General features: G+C 43.3%; 1 protein-coding gene across 1 annotated transcript in view; it reads left to right on the top strand.

Moving 5' to 3' along the window:
• The window catches only part of MEP1B (meprin A subunit beta), a 48,840-nt gene that overhangs the window by 6,713 nt on the left and 23,731 nt on the right, over positions 1–18,396 (top strand). Inside the window, exons 5-10 of the mRNA XM_084849624.1 lie at positions 110–188; positions 2,833–2,950; positions 7,009–7,187; positions 9,496–9,714; positions 12,638–12,790; positions 17,302–17,517. Of these exons, the coding sequence (XP_084705750.1) occupies positions 110–188; positions 2,833–2,950; positions 7,009–7,187; positions 9,496–9,714; positions 12,638–12,790; positions 17,302–17,517 (964 nt within the window). The remainder of the gene's footprint in view (positions 1–109; positions 189–2,832; positions 2,951–7,008; positions 7,188–9,495; positions 9,715–12,637; positions 12,791–17,301; positions 17,518–18,396) is intronic.

Below are 18,396 nucleotides of genomic sequence, written 5' to 3'. Positions count from 1 at the left end.
AAATGATTGAAGGGCAAAGGAATACTTTCAGTGTTCAGTGGAATACTTCAGTAGTTCCAATGGTTATGTGTGCTTGCCCAGAATTCCTTGTATTTGCCTTCCTTTTCAGAAACCTGGACGGAACTCCATTATTGACGATCGGTATCGATGGCCCCACACTATTCCATATGTCCTTGAAAATAGCCTGGGTATGATAGTGAATTTCTTAGTCACTTGTTGCAAAAGCAGCCTATATGTGGGCACTTTTTCATTTGTTTAATATTTGTTTCTGAAGTTTATTAGCCAGAATTATTGGGTAAAATTGAGGGTTAACTTCATAAAAACAAAATGTGTGTGTGTGTTGGATTGTTAATAATTAAAATCTTTGGGCAGAATCAAACGGGGTGCTTATGCCCCTGCTGATTCCTTTCTGTCCCGCTGATTCCCTTCCACGAGCAGTGGGTCCCGCAAATTCTGTTGTGCAAGTGCGACCTACTACTTATGCAAGGGGGATTTAGCGCTTCCTCGGGGAAGCCCTGAAACGAGCAGAAATGCTTGTTTATGGGAGGAGGCAGGTCAATGGGGCTCCCTTATGCAAGCTTCACTGACCTGTCTCTTTCCAGAAACGAGCAGAATTGGCAGGCCACAAGAGAATTGGTGGGGGCATAAGCACCCCATTGTTTTCTCCCCATTATGTATATTATGAAACAGGGAAAAAAAACTTTTTTTTATATGATCAAATAAAGAAGAAAAAATCAGTGTTGTCAGGGATATAATACAGGTGCCCAGTATTTTATAAGACTGCAAACCCAACACATTACTAAAAGCAGCTAGACCATCTGTGGAGAAGGGCAGTTCTAGCTTCAAAATAGTTATAGTTATAAAATGTAGCTGGTTTAGTCAAACTTGCAAAGATATAATTTAATTTGTTAACTTATTTCATTATAAAAATGTCCCATAAGTGTACAATACTGTTACGAGTTTCTTATCAGATTTCCATGTACAACTATCAGGGTGGTTGTCCTAAGGCAACACTTGGTGTTGACTTTTTTTTTTTTTTAAAGATAGCCCATGATGCTCTGATGATTCGTCTGCAGGAGAGCTAAGAAAGCTAGGAGCTGGTGATAAGCGATGAATTATCTGGATTCTCCACCCTACCCCCCACTGCTGTTAGGCACGAGGAAGGCCACAGTGTCTGTGTGTAAAGAACAATAGCCTGCAGTTTGAGACAGACTAGGAAAGGCATAGAGATGAGAGAGATGAGTTTGGGGTTTGTAAGCACCTTAGGGTGCTGGCTGTCTCCCTAGAGCAGCCGCTGCCCCACCTGGTGCCCTCCAGACATCATCCCTGTCCATTGCCCATGCTGGCTGTGGCTGATGGGAGTTGTAATCCACCAACATATGGAAGACATCGGGTTTGGAAAAGCTGCCCAAGATATCTGATGTGGGAGCAGAGGATTTTGGCTGTCCGTTGAAGGGTATAAGCTGTGTCTTTACCTATGCTCAGTTGTATATTTGTAAATTAATGCAAATACTACAAAATGGCAGTAAGCATCCAGTGACCTCCTTCCAAAGAAAACTAAACCTAGGTATGTGCTGCACTCCTGGGACTTTTCACAACATGAAGAAGTGGAGGGAGTATAAGAATTTAAAAAAATCAAGGTTGGGGGAGGAATTGCCCAACTTCCCAGTGTGCAGAAAGAGAGGTGAAGCAAAACTCATACTGCATCCACAAATCAAGAAACTATGCCCCTTGTAAGAAAGGTCCTGCACCTTCTCTAAAAAGAGACGCAGAAGTGCCAGCCTGGAATTGATAATCACTTCATAAGTACAACTGAGATATTTCTTTGTATATATAACTGCAGTTGCTCACACCTTGCTACCTCTGTTCTCTCCCCATGGTAAAAATTGAGACAGTTATTTTCTTGAGGCAAAGAATTGTATGTGTGTGCTTATGCCATAAAATGCCATCTACATTGGTGATTCTACATAAATAATAATATAATTATTTAATTTAATATAAATAGAACCAGCTGCTTAGCTTGAAGACTTGTAATATATCAAAGACAATGTCCAAGAAAACAACAAAGTTATTTTGTAGAGGAAACTAGACTACTATTCTTATATTAATGTAGAACACCTAAAATAGTCTAGGTATTCTTATTCCATGTTTCTATGCCAAAGGCATATTCCAAAAAGCTAATACAACCCTTTCAACAATCTACATTCTATTATGTCGCAATCCTATGCATGTTTAGACAGGAAAAAAATTCCTACAACTCCTAGTGTCCCTCCAGCCAGCCATGTTGGCTGGGGAATGCTGGGTATTGTAGGACTCTTTTCTGTCTAAACATTCATAGGGAGCAATCCTATGGCCTCTAGTCAGCGGCTAGATGGCCATAGGATATCTGGTTTTCTGGGAACTGACCCCCCCCCCTTCCATGCTGCCTCGCAGGCAGCGTGGAACAGCCCCGTGCTCTGCACTCTGAAGAGGAGTGCGGAGCAGCCAAAACGGGGCATTGTGGGGGGTGTTCCAGGGCGGGGAAGGAGGAAATGCCAGTACGACACATCCTCCTCCCCCGCTCCGCCTTCCTGTGGCTAGCTGCAAATGCAGGGCAGAAGAAGCGCAGAGGGAATGATTCCCCCTGTGCTTCTCCTGCCCTGCATTGGATAGGCAGTCGCCTCCAAGTTCGGAGGCGGACGCCTATCCCCATAGGATTGAGCCCTTAATGTACCAAATCTGTACTCATAAGTAGTACTAGCAGAGTTCCCAGACACTATGTTGGAAAATTAGCAGTTAATACAAATGCATTATTTTAGAGGCATAATAACCAATTCTTTGTCTTTCTTCCAGAAATGAATGCAAAGGGGCTTATCCTTAAAGCATTTGAACAGTATCGCCTAAAAACCTGTATTGATTTCAAGCGCTGGGAAGGTGAAGCAAATTACATATCGGTGTTCAAAGGGTCTGGGTAAGGGGATTAATAATTTAAGTAATCTTCCCTCCTTCTTCATGGTCTCTGTGTGCAGTCCCTCAGATGGAATTTGTGCCTGTACAGAGAATAGATTAAGAGATTTTTAGTTAGGGGTCTGGCACTTGGCCCTCCTTGCCAAAAGGGGCAGTCCCAATGTATGTAGAAGTGGGGTCAGGGCCAGCGTCAAGGGTAGGCATGGTTGGACACCTGCCTAGGGCCCACAATTCAGCACACCAACTAGAGCCCCCTGGACTTGCTCCTCCTGTTCACCATGGCAACCTGCTTGTTCACCTGCCTCTTGCTCAGGCCCAGGCAATGGTGTTGGTGAGAAGGAGGAGCAGTAGATGACCCTGCCTAATTGCTCCCTGGCTCTCTGCCTGTCAAGCAAGCAAGTGGTGTCAATAATAAGAAAGAGGGCAAGGACCAATAGCAGCTGGTGACAATGGCAGTGAGAAAGCGGACTCGCTGAGGATGGAGCCCATTGAGACTGCCTTGCCCAAGGGCCCTCAAAAAGCTGGAGCCAGCACTGAGTGGGGTGAGCACCTTCTTGCTCATATGGCATCTTCACCGATTATTAAAAGTATTTAGAACTATTCCTTCTACAGGTGCCTTGCTCTATGCAGATAGAGACAGGTAAGACATGAGGCCGGGGAAAATGGGGATTGGATTAGGGCCATCTGAGCATCCTCAAGGAATATTTCTGTTGCTTTTGGACCCAGAGGTGTAGACTGATTTTTTAAAAGTTACTTTTGAAGTAGATGTTAGGTAGTGAGACTGTATATCTGAGATCAGTCCAGTCCAGGCCTCCAGTTGTAAGTCAAAGGGGCATCAAATATGGATAATTTAATGTATGGATAATTGCTAATACACCATGATCATTACAAAAATAATTGACACACATTCCTTTTCACCATAGTATGCAGGCTTTCTCGTTCACTTCACTGAGGGTTTATTCAGTTGCACTGCACAGCTGTCATCTCCACTGAAGTGAGGGAGACCTTGCCATGTGACAGAGTGCATATCACAGCTTTCATGCTTGCTAAGTATCAGCAGCCTTTGGGCTCAGGCTATGTCGGGGGCAGGGAGGGGGGTTAATTTACCAGTGTACAAACTGACATGGCATTCAGTACACTGCTTCTCCCCTCTGCTGGGAATGTATTTAGCACAGTATATGAGAGGGTGCTGCTTCATCTAATCTGGTCTTGGAATTTGTCTTTCTTTCTACTGTAAGTTATCTGCCATTGCTTAGAACATTGACATGGAGTAGCTTATTTTTATAGACGTATAAATAGTGTTCAAAATTCTCTCTGCTGCATAGTGCAGTATGTTCCTGCTTTTTATGGTGGCTTATTAACAAAAGTCGTAAACGGTGATAAAGTTACTTAGATGTCTAATAGGGATTTACTGTCTTCTACAAGAATGGCTGCATGAAATACTTCAAAAACTGATTCCACGCTCCTTACCATACAACAGCCTTCCCCAAATGGCTGCCCTCCAGATATGTTGGACGACAAATCCTGTCACCCTCAGCCAGTATGGCCATTGGCCATGATGGCTGGGGATGATGGGAAACGTGGTCCAACACATTTGGAGGTCACCAGGTTACCTTACGAAGACACAGTTGAACACGTCCACTCATTAGAGGGCTGTTTGAAAATAAAAGGTGAGGAACTGCCTTTTTTCTTTTTTGCTGTAGTTCAGACATTTTGCATATTTTAATTGAAATCCTTTTCACCTGGGAGAGCAACAAATCTTGCTGCTTAGGCTGGTACACCAACTATGCCCTTATCTGGACAGAGATAGCCTAGCTACAGTTATCCATCCTCTGATAACTTCTCGTCTGGACTACTGCAATGTGTTATACGTGGGGCTGCCTTTGAAAATGGTCCGGAAACATCAGCTGGTCCAAAATAGGACAGCAAGACTGTTAACATGGACTGGCCAACGAGATCATTTTACACCAGTACTTTTCCTGCTGCACTGGCTGCCAGTCCATTTCTGGGCCCGATTCAAAGTGCTGGTGTTAACATTCAAAGCCCTTAACGGCTGGGGCCAGGTTATCTGAAGGATCGCCTCCTCCCATATGTGCCTGCCCGGACCTTAAGATCATCCTCAGCGGCCCTTCTCCATGAGCCCCTGCCAAAGGAAGTGAGGTGGGTGGCTACTAGGAGGAGGGCTTTCTCTGCTGTGGCACCCCAGCTGTGGAATGAGCTCCCTGGTGCGGTTTGCCTGGCACCTACATTGTATTGTATTCTTTCCAGCACCAGGTGAAGTCCTTTTTATTTTCCCAGGCATTTTAATATTTTAGCTCTTTAAGCTTTGCTGTTTTAAATCTGTATTTTAAATCCCTGCATTGCTGCTAGGTTTTATTTTGGTTTTATTCTGGTTGTATTGTTTACTATGGTTTTAATGTTTTAATGTGTGCTCTTTGGTTTTAATTTTTGTGAACCGCCCGGAGAGTTCCGGCTATTGGGGGGTATAGAAATGAAATAAATACATAAATTGCTGACACAATCCAGGTTGGGCCTTGATTTGAAGCTCACCAACTCTCCGATGCTTAGAAATGAATCACCTGAACATCTCATAGGTATATTTTGACAGGTACAGTGATAGGATGGGAAACAGCTGTTCACGCAGGGCCGTTGATACTGGATGTGGAGCCCTGTTTGGATTTCAAACACAGTTGAGAACTAATTCATTATTTGACTAGAGTTCTGAGCTGCCTTTCCAGCTAACAAGTGCTCAAGGGAGATTATAACAGCATGAAGGCCACTGACATCCAGCTGGTGCATTTGGTCTTCCTAAACCCAAAGGCCATTGGTTTATCCCCCTCCTACCATCATCAATATAGAACTCAAATAATGAATCTAAATGCTAGGAGATTGCCTCCATCTGTGTTAGCAAAACAATGCCAAACCAGGCCTGATGGAATAAGTGGCTGTGTGGAAGCTACTTACAATTGCTCCAGTGACAGACGGTCCACACAGCAAGCCAGTGATGAGGAGCAGCTTGTCTTGTGGACTGAGTAATTTTCTCTGTGCCCCTAAGAACCATGTTTGGCTGTTTGTTTGCTGTGGAGAGGAGGAAGTTGCCAGTTCCAGATGGAGCATTTTGTAAAACTGCCTGCATTCGCTCTCAGTGAAAGAAACCAAGCTTGGAGAAATGTCGGTCAACAGCATCCCAGTTCAGTCACTTATCTATACTGTGGTTTATCCACATGACAAGTAATCTGTGTGTCTATTCCAGCATGGGGCTCTTCTCACTGTTTGTGACAGCACAGCAATACTGGAGAATCTGCACAGTAAGCGGCGACATCTGAAAAGTCTGCTATACATGCACCTGTATTTTAAGCAGACTGAATTTGGCCTGACAGTGTCGAGGTGGCTAATTTTAACATTCTGTGCCACCTCTGAGCCTTTCTGTGCATAATTCAAAGGGTGGCTCTGCCATTTTGTAGGTATTCTGCAATCACTGAATAAGTCCTTGTGTCAGTGGTTGGCAACATCGGGCCCCTGCTGAGGCCCATAGCTTAGCAGGCAGGATGCTGCTAGCCACTGAAGTCTAGTCCCACTGCTTCTGCTCCTCCTTGCTCCTTTGCCCTCTCTGAGTAAGTGAGCAGTGACCGGAGCAAGGAGATCACATTGCCCCCTCCCCAGAGGTGTAGCGGAGCCAGTGCTCATGAGGATGCAGCTCCAGCATGTTTTAATTAGCAGGGATGCTGCCGACATCTGCCACCCCCCTCAGAATTCCCTGTTCCCTCTAAGCGTAGCTGCAACCCTCACAGTAGCTGGGGGGAAATGAATTTTCCCAGAAACCATATATTGTTCCTTGTTGTAATGGAAAGTCCAGATGCAGTTGAGCATCCACGTTAGTCCACACGCACAAAACCTGATCCGGCCAGGGAATCTGCATAGAAGCAATGTCTGTGCACAGTTCTGCCTTGCAGGATTAGGGTGACCACGTTAAAAGTGTTTCTTCTGCGTAGACCTGTTATTGTATTATGAGACTAGATTATTTACAGCACAGAGTTGGATCATTTTTGCATTCTTTCTTAGCTGCTGGTCCTACATAGGAAACCGCGGAAGGGGGAGGCAAGAACTGTCCATAGGAGCCAACTGTGACAGGATTGGGACCATTCAGCATGAGTTCTTTCATGCGCTGGGATTCTGGCATGAGCAGTCACGATCTGATCGGGATGATTATGTCACGATAATGTGGGACAGAATTCAAGCTGGTAACTAATCTACCCTCCTTTAATTTTGGACGATCTATAGAGTTCATCTACACAGCTTCTCCTTCAGCCAAAAGCTGGCTTAAGCTTTCTGTCTTTGAATGATAAGATCTAAAATGTTGTATCTTCTTACATGGCCCCCTGCTTTCCTGAGCAGTGAGATGCTTGAAGGGGAGGGCGACCAGGTTTAGTTCCTTCACTTCAGGGGTGGGGAGCATGTGGCGTGCCAGATATTGTTAGACTGCACTTCCCATTGTCCCTCACCATTGGCTCTGCTGGGGCTGCTGGGAGCTTCAGTCCAACAACATCTGGAGCAGCACACACTTGCCGTCCCTGCTTTATATGTAGCAGCATCTTTGTACAATTTCCTTTTTAAAATAAATATCAGCAGCATGTGAACTGAGAACTACCGGAAGCACAAGCTGGGTTCCGAAGAGGCAGAGGAACTAGAGATCAAATCGCCAACATTCTCTGGATCATGGAGAAAGCAAGAGAATTCCAGAAAAACGTCTATTTCTGCTTCATTGTCTACGCTAAATGTTGTGGATCACAACAAACTGCGGCAAATTCTTAAAGAGATGGGGGTGCCAGACCACCTTACCATAGCATCACCGATGCAATGAATATGAACTTGAGCACACTCCGGGAGAGAGCGGAGGACAGGAAGGCCTGGCGTGCTATGGTCCATAGGGTCACGAAGAGTCGGACATGACTTAACGACTGAACAACAACAACAACAGCAAAGTGAGAGTGAAGGCAAACAGGCATGACTACAAGGAAGATCTCCAGAATGCAACTTGGGCATCTTTTCAGACTGCACCCCCATTTTCAGCAAACTCCAGCTCGAAACTCTCAGTTCTGCCATTTCTTTACATACTTGCCCCTCCCCTCAGCAGCAGGGGTGTCATCTTCCACCATCCCTAAACCACCCTGGTTATCTAATTCTAACAGATCCTCCTCCTATCAGGAAACCAGTTCCTAACATTTAGCTCCCACTGAGGGGACATTGACCATCAACCAGCGATCTGCCTAAAATAGCAGTCCCCTAAGAAGCAAAGAACTTAGGTTGCAGTGGGCAGCTGAGGGCTCTCTCAAAGTCAGTGGAGATCAGCTGCAGGGATGTTCAGATTTTGTTAAATCCATTCTATCTGTGTTAGAATGCTTAAAGGTGGCAATTTCATTTTCAGGGTGAGCAGCCTTGTGGTCCCCTATCTCTGCAACTAGCTTTTCAAGAACAAAATTCTACTCATTTAGGGATTTTTTAAAATGCTCTGTGACAAATACTGCTTTAGTGGATTTGTGCAAATCTCCTCAAAAGTTTTTTAAAGTTAAATTTGCACAAATCTCTCCAACGGTGGGCGGAAAGTATCGCTGTGCAGGGAGGTGGCAAAGTGGAGGATGAAATCGACTAGTGTCATTTCAAGATGTAACGGAGAGGAGATATCCTTAGTGAGATCATGAGGAGTGGCTGGCAGGGTTTTTTGCCACTCTTGCCAGGTGGCTGTCTTGCCATTTTAAACGGCCCATGCTGAAGTGATTCTGCTGGGTTTGGACAACACAACAAGCCACCCTGAGAACAAGCCACCCTAAACAATCCTACTAGAAGCCATGGGTTCTCAGGGTGGCTTGGTTGCAAAAAACAACCCACAGTGGAAAAGCTGTGCTGGGTTCAGACTTCATGCTAAGCCACTCTGCAACTACCCATGGTGACAACCCACTGTGGCTTAGTATGACATGTGAACCAGGTCAATGTCTCTACACTTTAAAAATAAAATATTCAAAGATATATTATTTTTTCTTAACATATGTGTATTTGTTTTAAGTAATATAGGGCACAGTTCTTCTAGAGTTAAGTACTTTAAGTCCCACTGATTTAAATTGGTGATAGTTAATCTTATGCTTAATTTTTTCATAGAAATCAGTGGTACTCAAATATGCATAGTGTTGGCTGAATTGTGCCCTATAGTTTAAAAATAAATAAACAAAATGTTTAATAAAGTGTAGCCTTGATTTCTGTCAAATATTTTGCAAAATGCTGTATATTGGGCAATAATAAAAATACTCTGTTATTCTACTCTGGTATACTTGCAATTCTGGAATTTGAGCAAGAAATATACACTGGGTGCAATCCAGCCCTGGTTAAGCACTTTACATTCCCTGTATTTCAGTGGGAGAGTTTTAAGAATGTGCTTAATTCTTTCATGTAAATTAATGGGACTGAAAAGTGGTTGACTTTGGTTGGACTGTGTGCCCTGTAAGTCACCATGGTAAGGCATTTTACTCTATTCTTTTTATTTTACTTGTTTGTCAGGTAAAGAATCAAATTTCAATAAATATGATGATAAAACATCAGACTTCCTTAATGTCCCTTATGACTATACCTCTGTAATGCACTACAGTAAAACTGCCTTCAGGAATGGCACAGAACCAACAATAGTAACAAACATACCAGCCTTCATGGATGTGATTGGACAGCGAATGGATTTCAGTGAATATGATATCCGGAAGCTGAGTCGACTATACAACTGCAGTAAGTGTGTTAGGCTCCATCACATCTTTGCTTTTCTCCTGGTATGGCATTCTTCATTGTTTAGCTTTGTCTGAAAGCCCATCATTTAATAGCTGCCTTTGTCTACCTGAAGGCCATGGTGAAACTCAATTTTTTAAATACTTAGGCTTGTAAATTATCACTTGCCTAGAGTAAATGTAAGTTGACCCCAGGCGACTAGGAGTGATTGTGAACCTCGCCTCGCCCCCTTGTAGCTTACTTCATGGGAAGTCTGGTCGTTTAAAAAAGACATTCATTACACCAGCCTTCCCAATCTGGCGAGTCGATAGCAAATTTTGAGGTGCATGAGCAAGGCTACAGGAAGAGAGGGTGAAGTGCTGCCCCTCCTCATTCTGCTGATGGAAGCAGTTCTGTCAGCAGGAGAACTTAACTGGCTACCACCCCATGGGTCTTACTTCTCCGTAAGCATGCACAGAATTGCACTCTGACTTGCATGTGTCAGTTTGGGCCAGAAATGGGATTTCTCCTTTATCCTTGGCCTTTTGAAGGAGGAAAGGGAGAATTACTAGTCTGAATGACCTCAGCTTAAAAAAACTAAATGTTTTGGTTGTTTTTACTTTTTCTTTAGCACTTTTTTATTTTATTTTATTTACAATATTTGTATACTGCTTCATAACTAGAACAGATTTTGGAGCAGTGAACACAAGAGATAAAACAGTAAATGGATAAAAAGATTAAAACACCAGATTAAAATTATGCTATTTTTAAAAACAGAATACCAATAAAACTCTGACTGGTCAATTAAGGAATGGCTCCTGGAACAGTGCTGCTTTCAGGAGGCGCTGGAAATAGCACAGTATTGCCTGCCTGACCTCCCAGGGCAAGGAATTCCAAAGAAAGGGGGCTGCCACACTGAAGGCTATTCTCCTGGTGGACTCCAATCAGGCCATAGGTCCATGTGGAACTACCAGGAGCAAGCCTTCCAACAATCTTTTTAATGGACATCATTTTTAAAGACAGGAGAAATCTCACATGCATGGGCAGATGGGCAATCAAATATTTTGGTAGGCTGCTAATTTTTGTGGAGTTACATTCAAGCTTGTTTGGTATGCAGTATCAATTTTATTTAGGAAATAAAGGCATAATCCATCCTAACAATGGTTGTGTACAAAGGGATCAGATCTTGGTGAAAGAATTCTGGCTGGACCTCAGTTCCAAGTTCACTATCTGTCAGATTCCTCGAATGGAATCAGCTGAGATGAATGATCATTAACCTCAGTAACATGAATATTGCTTAACATGAACATTTGGTAAGCCAGTTGACGTTCTTGCAATATTCAAGTCACATTTTGTTTGCATTTTGGTTAGCTGATTGTGTAGAATTAACCTGCAGTTGAGAGCAAGCAAATGTTGTTGCCTTTGAAAAAATATGCTTGCTTGAAGTGTGTTGGACAATTGAAATAAATGGAAATACCGTAAATTAATAATATGTTCAGCACCCAAGATATTTGCCTTTTTCCTTTGTGTTTGGTCACCATTTTGGTGCTGCTCGCTCCCCGCTTTTGTTCCTTGTATACTTTATCCCAGACCCCTGGCTTTTTGGTGGAGAGATGTAAAAATGTCAAAGTTCCAACATTTTGTAATAACTGGCTTCCCTTGTGCTGTAAGTTTACCAGGTTTCTAGGTCATACAGGAGCACCTAAAATATTTGATACCATTTTGTTAGGTCAGTGAGTAAATCAAGTCAGTCTTTATTTATATGATGATATGTTCATATACCCTGATGTTGGATGCATCTTGAACATCACTACATCATCTAAAGAGAGATCTCAATCTCTCTTTAAGCAGAAAACAAAAACACTGTTTTTGCTTAACACTGCTTCTGCTTAACACTGTTAAGCAGAAGCAACAAAAACACATTTATTAGGAGCGCCCATGATTCATAGTGGAGGAGTACATGCTCTACGTATGGAAGGTCCCAGTCTCAATCCTGATTCCCTGGCATCCCAGGTAGGGCTGGGAAAGAGTCCTGTCTGAAACTCTGGAGAGGCACAGCCAGTCAGCATACTGGAGCTAGACGGACCAATGGCGTGATTCTGTAGACTGCAGCTCCCTATGTCTCCTCCTCAGGCAGGGTGTGAAACAAAGGAGGAAATATTTTAAGAGTGAAACATCAGGACAGATGGCACAGCGATTAATTGTACAGGCAGCTGGACTTTCTTACCATGAATTCTATTAGGAATGTGGTTGATGAAATCATATGCCAGCATCTTGTGCCCTCCAAATGTTTGGGACTTCAACTCCCAGCCAGCATGTTGAGAGTTTTAATCCAAAACGGTACCAGGTTGGGGCAAGATGGCACATGCCATAATAAATTTGTTAGATTTTAAGGTGCCACAAGACTCTGTCTTGGTTTTTATGTCCTACATTTTTGCGCATGTGAAGTCTGCCCTTTAAAGGTCTCTTTTATTTTTCAAGCAATGGAGGAAAGATACAGCTCAACCCATAAAACAGGTAAGCCAGAATATCTAGATTTCAGTGATTTTAAAATAAGCTTACTTTTCTCTTTGATAACAACTCCTGTGATTTATGGATTCAGGCAATAGCATTCTTGGGTTATAAGATGACTGGGTTAGTAAAACTTTGGCCCATGAAAGTGTAGTTTTTTAAAACTACGTAGATCAGATGTTGTGATATCTGTGAGTGGATCTCCCACTTAAAAAAAAAGTTTAAAAGCTGCCACCACCGTAGCCCTATCCATTTCGGGCCTCCCCAAAGCTGCTTTTATCTTTTAAAAACCTCATGGGACAGCCAGTCACATCTCCTGCTGCCACGTCTAATTTGGGCTCAAGCTATATTAACTCCTGGTCCAGCTGAGTGAATCTTTCCACTGAGTTTAACAAACGTTTAATCTACCTTGTATAATTTGTTTTAAATCATGTAGGCTCTTCCTTAACCTTTATGGAGACATGCAGTTTTGAATCTGAAAACATTTGTGGCATGATTCAAAGTACAGAAGATAAAGCTGACTGGCAGCGCGTAACCCAAGTTTCTAGTGGACCACAAACTGATCACACCTATGGCGGAATCTGCCAAGGTAATGAACAGCAATTATTTTTATCTCTTAGAGAAATACTTTCTTTGGACATATCTGTGATCTTTGATCTCATCAAAGTAACTTCCTCATAAACTAACACGGCATTCTAAACCAGGCCTGTTAAGCAATTAACTTGCTCAGGACATGTGTCTCTGTACACATTTGCAACCCGTGTCTCCATGTTTAGGGAATAAGCCCTTCTGGAACATGAAAAGCTTTGGAGAATCTGGCTCAAATGTGCTAGGGGAATCATTTCCCACTATGACCCTGGCTCTGTTCTGTGGGAGGACAGTATGCTGCCTTTCCAACAGACCTAGCTCAGAAACTAGCATATTTCCCAAATTACACAAGTGCACAGTGTGTGTAATTTTGGGTTAAAGTCTGGATATATGCCCTCATAAAGTGTCTGGGGGAGCAACAGAGACCAAATCAGAGTTTTCCCAGAAATGCAGTTTTATTGCAAATATATGACAAAAAGGCAATGGAGGGAGCAATCCTATGGCCACTAGACAGTAGCTAGACGGCCATAGGATATCTGGTTTTCTGGGAACCGACCTCAGAGCCCGCGCTCCGAGGTCGGTTCCTGGAGAACTGACCTCCCTCCACTTCTGCGCTGCCTCCGAGGCAGCGCGGAACAGCCCCATGCTCCACACTCACAGGAGGAGCACAGAGGGGCCGAAAAGGGGTGTTCCCAGAGGGTGTTCCAGGGCAGGGAGGGCGGAAGTGCCTGCATGACACATCCAATGTGTCATACATCAGCCTCCTCCCCGCACTCTGCCCTCCCGCCGCTAGACAGCTGCAATCTGATGTCTAGCCAAAAATGCAGGGCAGGAGAAGCGCGGAGGGAACGATTCCCTCCATGCTTCTCTTGCCCTGCATTGGATAGGCGGTCACCTCTGAGTTCGGAGGCAGCCACCTATCTGAATAGGACTGCACCCTTAATAGTTAACCGTGAAAGCAGTCCTGAAGAAGGAAGGGATGGGAAGTGAGAGTGCAGTAAACCAAGGATGTGCTGTGCTGTTTCAGCCTGCAGGAGGGGAGTTGGAAACTGGTGAGGGAGAGTTCTACTTTTCCTTCCACAATCATCAGAGTAAATCCAAAAAAGATGGTAGTGTTCTATTGTATTATACACTGGTGAGAAAAGGTTTGTGAACCCTAATAATAATTACGGAAATGTCATAGTTGTACCATGATAGCCTTCATGAATAAAAACCAGTCCTTTTCTAAATATCCAAGAGGGTTTATATTAACCAATTCTGTGTCTTGTAAAATAAAACACTGTATAAATTAGGCTAACAATGAGTACTTAAGAGTCAGGATATGTGCAAAAATAAGTGAACCCCTGGATGCATCAGCTCAATTAAAGGGAATAATTAGAATCAAGTGTTTAAGTAATTAGGTAGATCTTCCGGGGTGAGTTTGAGAGGCTCCACCCTATCAAAGGATCAGGAACTTCATGAGTTTGGTCTTCACCAGACAGTTGTGTGGAAACATCTCATCCCATGATCAAAAGATGTATCTGAGGACCTCAGAAAGCAATTATTGTTCATGATCAGTCTAGAAAGGGTTACAAAGCCATTTCTAAGGATTTGAGGCTCCACCAGTCCACTGTCAGACAGTCTACAAATGGAGAAGGTTCAAGACCACAATCACTCTACCCAGGAGCAGTTGTCCTACCAAAATCTCTCCAAGAACAAACCAGCACATCATCCAGGAAGTAAAAAAGAACCCCAGAGAAACATCCAAGGATCTGCAGGCCACTCTTGCCTTGGCTAATGTGAGTGTTCGTGACTCATCGATCAGAAAAAGATTGAACAAGAATGGTGTTCATGGGAGGATAGCCAGGAGGAAACCACTGCTCTCTAAAAAGAACATTGCTGCCTGTCTGAAGTTCACTAAAGATCACACAGATGATGCCCAAGACATCTGGAACAATGTTATCTGGACAGGCAAATCAATGTTAGAACTTTTTGGCTCTAATGAGAAACGTTATGTTTGGCGAAAACAAACAGTGAGTTTGAACAGGAGAACCTCATCCCAGCCGTCAGGCATGGTGGTGGGAATGTGATGGGTTGGGTCTGCTTTGCTGCCTCAGGACCTGGACAGCTTGACACAACCATGAATTCTGCAGTGTATCAGAAGACTCTAGAGGAGAATATCAGGCCATATGTCCATGAGCTGAAGTTGAACCGAAAGTGAGTATGCAACAAGGCAACAATCCTTAACATACAAGTAGATCTAAAAAAGAATGGTTGCAGAAGAAGAAATTCCATGTTTTAGAATGGCCTAGTTAAAGTCTGGATGTAAACCTCATGGAAATGTTGTGGCAAGACCTGAAGCGAGAGGTTCATGCAAGGAAGCCCTCAAATGTACTCAGCTGAAGCAGTTCTGTAAGGAGGAATGGGCCACATTCCTCAAAACCGATGTGAGAAACTGACCAACGGTTACAGGAAACACTACCCTGAAGTCATTGCTGCTCAAGGGGGTGCCACCAGGTACTGAATCTAAAGGTTCACATACTTTTTGCTGAATCAGTTGTGGATGAATAAATGTCAACAAAGCATCATTTTTGTGTGTCATTTGTTTACTCAGGTTACCTATTTTTCTTTATCTAAGTTTGTGGGGTTAGATTAAGATCTAATAATAGTTAGGTTGGAAATACGTGACGATCCTAAGGTTCACAAACTTTTCTCGCTACTGTATGTGTATTTTTCACTGTGATTTTTAATATTTTTGTATGCTTTGAGATTTTATTATATTCATCAGCATGCACATATAATTATTACTGGAAATAAAAATAATATAAGAGACTTCCTTTGGCTGTAGCAAAGCTTTATTGGGTGAAGTTCACAGGAAGTGAGAGAGTACAACAAGGACACCCAAAGCTCAGAGTCAGTCGGGCTACACTTATCACAGCAAGACCCTTTTCTGGAAGCCTCTAGTGTTCAGTGGTTCAAAAGTGCAAGAACAGGCTTGGAGCTGGGAGCTCCAAAACAAGCCACAATAGTATCAGTATGCTTTGTATGTTTAGTGTAATGTGTGAAATAATGTGCTGATTGTGACATCGGTTAACATTGATGAGCAGCTAAATCCAGTCCCATTACAGCCACAAGTATACATAGTTTAAAATCACAACTGAAATTAAAGTAAAAAGTTTGCTTTAAAGGACAGTTAGTACAACTTGTAAAAAACATTAAAATGTTTTTTTTAAAAACAAAAGAAACCGAATGCACAGTTACAGGATGGGGGATACTTGGCTCAACAATACTACAAGTGAGAAGGATCTTGGAATTGTTGTCGATCACAAGCTGAATATGAGCCAACACTGTGATGTGGCTGCAAAAAAGGCAAATGCTAGTCTGGGCTGCATTAATAGAAGTATAGCTTCCAAATCACGTGAAGTACTAGTTCCCCTCTACTCAGCACTGATTAGGCCTCATCTTGAGTACTGTGTCCAGTTCTGGGCACCACACTTTATGAAGGACGCAACAAACTGGAGAGGGTTCAGAGGAGGGCAACGAAGATGATCAGGGGACTGGAAACAAAGCCCTATGAGGAGAGACTGAATGAACTGGGCATGTTTAGCCTTGTGAACAGAAGACTGAGGGGAGCTATGATAGAGCAATACAACAATGGAACCAATTACCTGGGGAGGTAGTGGGCATTCCCACACTGGAAGTATTCAAGGTGATGCTGGACAGTTGGATGCTCTGACTTGGATTCCTGCATTGAGCAGGGGGTTGGACTCGATGGTCTTATAAGCCTCTTCCAACCTTACTATTCTATGATTCTATGATTAACAAGTTACACTGATATACGTCTACTCTAAAAACAAATTCTACCATTTCTGGGCTACTGCTGTGAAGATTCTGCTCCTTCGCTCAGCTATCTAGATCTCCTTAGATGAATGGACTTTCAGCATGGCCCTACCCTACTAATCCCCAAACACTAGACATGCACATTCAGTGACCAGTTCCGAAGCATGGAATTTGTCAGTTTCTCTCATTAGTCAGTGCCAGGTATTGGCATCAGATAATTGATCACTGAGAAATAAACCAGAAGGATTAATGCTTGGAATAGGAGTAAAAGATAGAAGCAATCAGGTAAAGGGCAATGAAGAACAAATTGGTCACTTGACTAATCTGTGCCTTCAGTAATCTGTGCCTTCAGTAATCCATGCGTTAGTAATCCTTGCTTTCAGACCATGAAATTGTTTTATGTGATTGTACAATGGTCGTCATTTTTGAGCCTGTAACAGCGTTTCCCAACCTGGTGCTCTTCAGATGTATTGGCATACAACTCCCATCATCCCCAGACAGCATGACCATTGGGCACGCTGGCTGGGGTGATGATGTGAGTTGTAGTCCAGCACATGTGGAGGGTGCCAGATTGGGGAAAGCTGGTTAATGGTATTTCTAAATACCATAATTTTATACACTTCTAATTTCTAAATTTCTAACAGTCTGTCTGTCTGCTCTTTCTCCCTCTGCCCCCACTTTTATCCTCAACAGGAACTGGCTACTTTATGCATTTTAACACCAGTGTGGGAAGCGTGGGGGACCATGCTGTCTTAGAGAGCCGGATTCTGTATCCAAAGAGAGGATTCCAGTGCCTGCAGTTCTATTATTACAACAGTGGAAGCGGAAGTGCTCAGCTGAGTATCTCCGTCAAGGAGTACACTGAAGCATACCCCAATGGCACTTTAAGTCCTATGAATGTTATAAAAGGTATGATAGTTTTTCTCATTGTGTATTTCTCCTTGGCCTAGTTCACACTGAGGTGATAAGCCTGTGTCTGGTATGTGTCTGTAACCCTTCCGATTGCAGGCAGGGGCTTAAATAACTGCATATTCCCTCATTCATTAAAATATCCCACCCCATGACAGAGATAAGCTAGGGCAGATTCCTTATCCCCTCACCTCTAGTTTTCCCTGTGGAGGAATTTTTTGAATGGAAGACAATGCAATAACATGCAGTCTGAGGTTGAACGCTGCAGGCTTCGGATTACCATGTCAGGGGGGAATAGGCCTGAGCATGTTTGACAATAGTTCAGGAGCAGATTCCTTAAAAGGCAGGTCTTCCATACATTGTGGTACAGTCATCTAGCTCTGAGGAAATAAAGGCAGTCCATCTTAGGTGTGCTCATAATGCTGATTCTGCGGAAGCCTTTGCATCCATCCTACATGCTAGAAAATGCAGAACCTCTTTCAGCCTGAGGAATTCCATTTCGAAGAAGCTCTTGGGTGTGGCATTCCAGTGGTGGGTGGGTCCAAAAGCAAAGAGGCTAGGACCCAAAAGCCAAAAATACCAGCAAAGGTTAGCTTTAAGCTCTTACTGCCACTAACTAAACCTTAGGAGAGGGATTCCAACCTTTTAAAATAGGGAAAGGACTGCACAAAATCCAGGAAACCACCAAGCTGGGGCAAGGAGAAGGGGGATGTGGCCTTACGGGGAACCCCAGAGGGCTGGAATTGGTCCCCAGTCCTGAGGTTCTGTACCCCTGCTGTATGCTTTCAATTACCTTAGTGGAACTTATATCAAAATGAGACATCCATGTTGCCATTCCTCAAGGTGGAGATTGCTTCTCACTCTAATGAAAGCTATTCT

The sequence above is a fragment of the Heloderma suspectum genome, chromosome 4 (genome assembly GCF_057233095.1).
Source record: "Heloderma suspectum isolate Gila_16-S chromosome 4, 16-S_ref, whole genome shotgun sequence".
NCBI lineage: Eukaryota > Metazoa > Chordata > Lepidosauria > Squamata > Helodermatidae > Heloderma > Heloderma suspectum.
This window is presented reverse-complemented; position numbering and strand designations above follow the sequence as displayed.